This window comes from Pteropus vampyrus, unplaced genomic scaffold (genome assembly GCF_000151845.1).
Source record: "Pteropus vampyrus isolate Shadow unplaced genomic scaffold, Pvam_2.0 Scaffold24, whole genome shotgun sequence".
Classification (NCBI taxonomy): domain Eukaryota; kingdom Metazoa; phylum Chordata; class Mammalia; order Chiroptera; family Pteropodidae; genus Pteropus; species Pteropus vampyrus.
In genome coordinates this window covers 1,081,143-1,086,336 of record NW_011888805.1, presented here as the reverse complement: position 1 = coordinate 1,086,336, position 5,194 = coordinate 1,081,143, and the positions used below count along the sequence as shown (strand labels likewise).

General features: G+C 42.9%; 1 protein-coding gene across 1 annotated transcript in view; it reads left to right on the top strand.

Annotated features, from left to right (window-relative positions):
- Window positions 1–5,194, top strand: part of SASH1 (SAM and SH3 domain containing 1) — a 166,133-nt gene that overhangs the window by 143,524 nt on the left and 17,415 nt on the right. The window contains exons 11-13 of the mRNA XM_023528327.1: window positions 380–523; window positions 3,467–3,602; window positions 4,424–4,593. Of these exons, the coding sequence (XP_023384095.1) occupies window positions 380–523; window positions 3,467–3,602; window positions 4,424–4,593 (450 nt within the window). The remainder of the gene's footprint in view (window positions 1–379; window positions 524–3,466; window positions 3,603–4,423; window positions 4,594–5,194) is intronic.

Here is a 5,194-nt window from a genome sequence, read left to right as displayed (position 1 = left end):
TCTTTCTCTTCTTCCCCACGTTGGGATTATGTGGACATCGGTCCATCTAAATTACTCTTTATTGATTAAATACATCTTCTTGAGGATTTAAAGTGGTAGAAAAAACTGTAATAAAAGAATGTACTTAAGATTAAATAAAATAAAAAGTTAACTCCCATTCCACTTTAAACAAATAAATAAAAGCTCCTTAGTGAGTAGCTTTTAATTTTTCATCGAGAAGATAAATTAACAGAGCACCAAGTTAACCAGAAAAATTTCAAGATCTTGAGAGATACCGATATTTTTCTGAGAGGTAGAACATTAGTGATAAGAGTAATAAAACCTGTTTTGGGGCTTCATTTTCTCTGATTAAAGGTATGTGTAACATTTTGTTTTGCAGGGTAAAGAAGGAGATTTTGTGTACAAGGAAGTAATCAAATCACCCACTGCCTCCCGCATATCTCTCGGAAAAAAGGTGAAATCAGTGAAGGAGACAATGAGGAAGAGAATGTCTAAAAAATACAGCAGCTCTGTCTCTGAGCAGGTATGCAGCTGCCGAGCAAAAGCCCCGTTGGTTCCTCCTGACGAGGAAGGCTGAGGATGGTCAGTCTGAGATTTTAAATGGTGCTAAACAGGTATTCACTGGCGATAACCTGGCTCCAGGACCATGTTCCCTTTACGTAGACAAACATTTGGTACAACAAACATTTATTAAGAACTTAGGGGTCATCCTAGCACCTTGCCTGGGGCCAGGAATACAAAAAGCAAGCTTATCTTCTATGTACAGATGAGAGAAAAGACAGACATGTAAAAAAAAAAAAAAAAAGATTATTATTTAGTGCAGTAAGCACACAAATTTGAACACGAAGGAAGGAAGGATTTGAATTTCTCAAATACCCTTTGCTACAAAAGGGCTGTCACGAGAATCGAACCTAAAAAGACACTCGAATTTTCTTAGACTTTTCAAATGTAGCGTAAGTTGTTCTGAGATGTAAACTCAGAAAACTCAGATGTTCTGAGATGTAAACTCAGGTCTGAGATGTAAACTCAGAAAATACTCCTTGTCCACAGGACTTCTTCAGTAATCATGTTTCCACAGAGGTGTTGTCACTGACTGGCTCTGTCTGTGATCATTAAGGTATCACAGAATCGATCCCGTCCAATTCTATAATTTCATCACTAGAAACATGACCAATTTCTGTCTTAATTGTATGGAGGTGGGGAGGAAAGACATGGAAAGCTGAGCCTTGAGGTAATTTTGACCATTTTCGAAGCACCGTTCTCCGGCACCTTTATAGCATTCATTTTGTAGTCTGTTGAAGTACCTGTGCACACTGGTGGTTACTTGATATGCAGGTAATGCCCCGTTATCTACCAAATTAAGAACAGGGAAAGCAGACATTTTTGCTCAGCTGCTGCCCTCTGGTGGGCATAAGAAGCTACAATCAAAGCATCCTCTTGTTAAAATCACTCTGAACACCAACTGGCCAGCCCAGCCACCCACGCTATGATTCAGACAAAGCCTGCACAACATCTTCAATTTATTACAGTGGTTCTCACAGGGGTTGGGGGTGATTCTGCTTTCCCACCATCCCCAAGGCACTTGTATAGTCACAGCTGGGGTGGTGTGGGTGGGAGCTGCTGGCATCTAGTGGATAGAGGCCATGGAGGCGTCTTAAAATGCACTGGACCGTCCCTCCATAACAAGGAATTGCTCATCCAAGATACTGACAGTGCTCAGGGTGAGAAATCACGGCTTATTAGACCTACACAGGCAGTAGGGCTGCCTCCAGTGTGTTTCTTCCACAATTATGTTCCGTATTCTTTGCATTTCTTGTTTCTATGGGTGTGGGAGCGATGGTGAGTCTCTGTTTCTGACTGGAAATGAGGCAAATTATGTGCTTTCCCATGAAGCAGATGTCATGCCAATGAGAACAGCACCTCTAATTTAAAACACTTTATTTAGTTGGCTTTTCCCCTAAAAGCTCATTTTGAGCGTTTTTCTACAATTTTACTACTATATACCAGTCTTATATTCTTAGTTCTATGGTGTTTTTAAAGCAGTCATTTTATATAATTAAAAAAGAAGCGATCATTAAGCTTTTGGGGGAGAGAAAATTAATGTTGCAAGTTTTGCTTGTTTTATTTAACTTTTTACCAACCCTTCTGGTAAAGATTTTTGTCCGCTTTTGTTTCTGCTATATACCCAGCACCTGTTTTTGTAGGTAATTGATAAATACATGATGTGTAAATGAATAATTTTTAAAAGCATTTAAGAACATAAGAGTATCAGAGATGTATATTTGATATTGCTTTTTTATGTGTGCTTTTTTCAGAAGCATTAAGAATTTAATTGGAAAGATGTCTTATTTTATGATTTAGAAAGGAGAATTAAAACGTATTCCAGAATTTATACCTCGCAGCTTCAGTAACTTCCAAGTAATGGCATCTCTGTTTATAGTCGTTGTTTTTGAGGTTGTCTGCTCACTTTCCTTAAATGTAAAGCACAATGTGTGTTGGATCAGAAGCTGCCATGGCTGTTGTCCTTAGATGTTTGCAGGACCCGCAGAATCCTGTTAGAGCCTTTCTGATGATTCGGCACCATGCAAATAACAGGTTTCGTTGAGATGGTTTGGTGCTCATGTGTCTGTGTAATATGCCAGAGAAGTTTCTGTTTGGGCAAGCGAGCCATTCTCACTGCAGACCTTTTGAAGAGTGACATTGTTGCACCACTAAGTAAATGAGCACGTGCAAACGAGGGGCTGCCAAGCTCGTGAGGCATAGCCACCCCAAAAGTGAGAAGTACTGCTGAGTCACTGGTATCAGCATTCTGATCTGAAAGGGACATCACAGCTTTTTACTAACAACACAGAAAGGAAGTAAAAGAAACTAAAACCTGGGTGATATATCAAAATTTCATTGTAGACTGAAAAACGCTATTTTTCCTGTATATCTGGGCCCTAAGTTGGTATTTTGTTAGCCAGTTTCAATAATTTGTGTAAATAGAAACAAGCGTCTGGCCTTTTTTTTTTTGAAAAGAGGAATACTGGTTGTTTTTTTTTTTTTTTTAAGTGTTTACCTTCAAATAGATTAACTATTGTCTGACGGGGCTTCCAGATAGTGCATTGCTAATGGATTCTGCTTCATCTGCATTTGAAGTCCAGCCTCATTACTGGATTATGGTGGATGCAAAAACTCTCTAAGCCTTTAGCAAAATATTTTGTCTAAGAGGTAGACTTTTCTTAGGGATTTTAAGAATTTCCATTTGAGTGTGAAAAATAATGGTTAAGTGCTTAATTGTTATATAGGCCACAGCTTTAAAATGAAGCAAGGATATAGATTAAAAAGAAGAATATTGGCTAGAGAATCAAATATGGGTACAGTGATGATGGATTTGATTAATTTAGTTTAGGGCTAAATTGCTTTGAATTATAAAATGATACTCGTCCACGCTGATGAAGCTTAATGTTGTTGAAATCCATTGCAGGACTCGTGCCTTGAAGGAATGCCTGGCTCCGCCCCATCTTCCCAGCCTGACAGTGAACACGTGGACAAGCCCAAGCTCAAAGCCGGAGGTTCTGTAGAGAGTCTGCGGAGTTCGCTGAGCGGACAGAGCTCCATGAGTACGTCTGCTTTGTAATCGTAGATGAATTCCTTTGGAGTCAAAATCAGACTTTTACTGAGCATCGGGTTCAAGCAGTTTAAAGATAAATAAGATCAAGTTCCTGCCCTTCAGGTTCTGTTAGAGAGACAGACGTGCAAAACATCTGGGCCTAGAGTCACCTTTGTTCAGCAGGATTAGTAAGTAGTACAGCAACGGCACAGAAGAGAGGGTTAGGAATTTTGATCAGGGAAGATAGGGAAAGCATCGCAGGAAGGCTCGGGAGAAGGGAGGAGAATTAAGTCAGATCTTCAAGACATAAGATACGGGGGAAGGAAGGAGAATTAAAAATGTAAGTGACAACAAGTGCTGGTCAGTCGCTCTGACCAGTGGTGGTGTCGGCCTAATGATACAGAGGAAGAGACTTCATTTAAATCCACCCCTTTAAAAGCATTTGGTCTTGGGCAAGTTACTTGACTTCTCTGAGTTCGTTTCTTCATCTGTAAAATGGAGTAAAAATGATATGGCTGACCAGTGAGAGGTCATGAATGTTAAGGGCTTGTGGTGTCCTCCATTGGGGAGTCACAGTGTCACCTGCATTCCCAGATCAGAAAGACAACTTGCAGAAGTCGCCCCGTCCCTGCGCCATCTACTTAGGGCCTTGAGTAGGGATGACAACGAGAAAACCCTGGACTTGTGACTGGACCCTGCTCTGGTCCTGACGCGGCTCACGATTTTACTCCTCTGCTCTCAGCTTCCTAGCTGCAGTTCCTTCGGTGCCTCTCGGCTTTGCCGTGCGGGAAATCTGCATTCACCCTTGCTCTTCCTGTTCGTCCTGTACAGGTGGTCAGACAGTCAGCACCACCGATTCCTCGACCAGCAACAGGGAGAGCGTCAAGTCGGAAGACGGTGATGACGAGGAGCCGCCCTACCGGGGCCCCTTCTGCGGGCGCGCCCGAGTGCACACCGACTTCACGCCCAGTCCCTACGACACAGATTCGCTCAAGCTCAAGGTGTGTGTCTACCTGGCCTCAGACCTGGGCTTCTTGTTTCTTTAAGAGGTGTTCTGTTCTTGCTGTCGAATGCGAGGCTCTTACGGTGCCTACTAGCCAGTGTCTCAGCTGCCTCGATAAACTGGTCTCCTCTGTAGTGAAAAACAAGAGAACCAGCCAGCAATGGGACAGGGGCGGGTCTTGTATTAATCCTCTGTCCTCGCCACTTCATCCTCCTGGCCCTGACCTCTGACCTCAACTCCCCTCTAAAATTGCTGTTGCCCTCCGCCCTCCAGTTTCTGTGCTTTCTCCAGCTGAAGAAACCTTAACTGCCTTCTCTGTGTGACTAGTGATGTTTATGTGGGACAGACGGAGTTCCACAGAATGTATGAAGCGGTTGTAGGACAGGGATGACCACTGGCATTGGGCTGGCGGGGGTAGGGAGGAATTCTTTCTTAAGAAATAAGAGCTCTGGAAGACAGCAAGGCATTCAGAGAGCTAGGTGGTCCCCCAGCATGGCATGAGGGGGACGCTTCATCCTGTGGTGCAGGAGGATGGGGTGGATGAGACCTTCAGCCCTCATGGAATCCAGCACAGTTGGGGGTGCTCCTTCTGGCCCTTT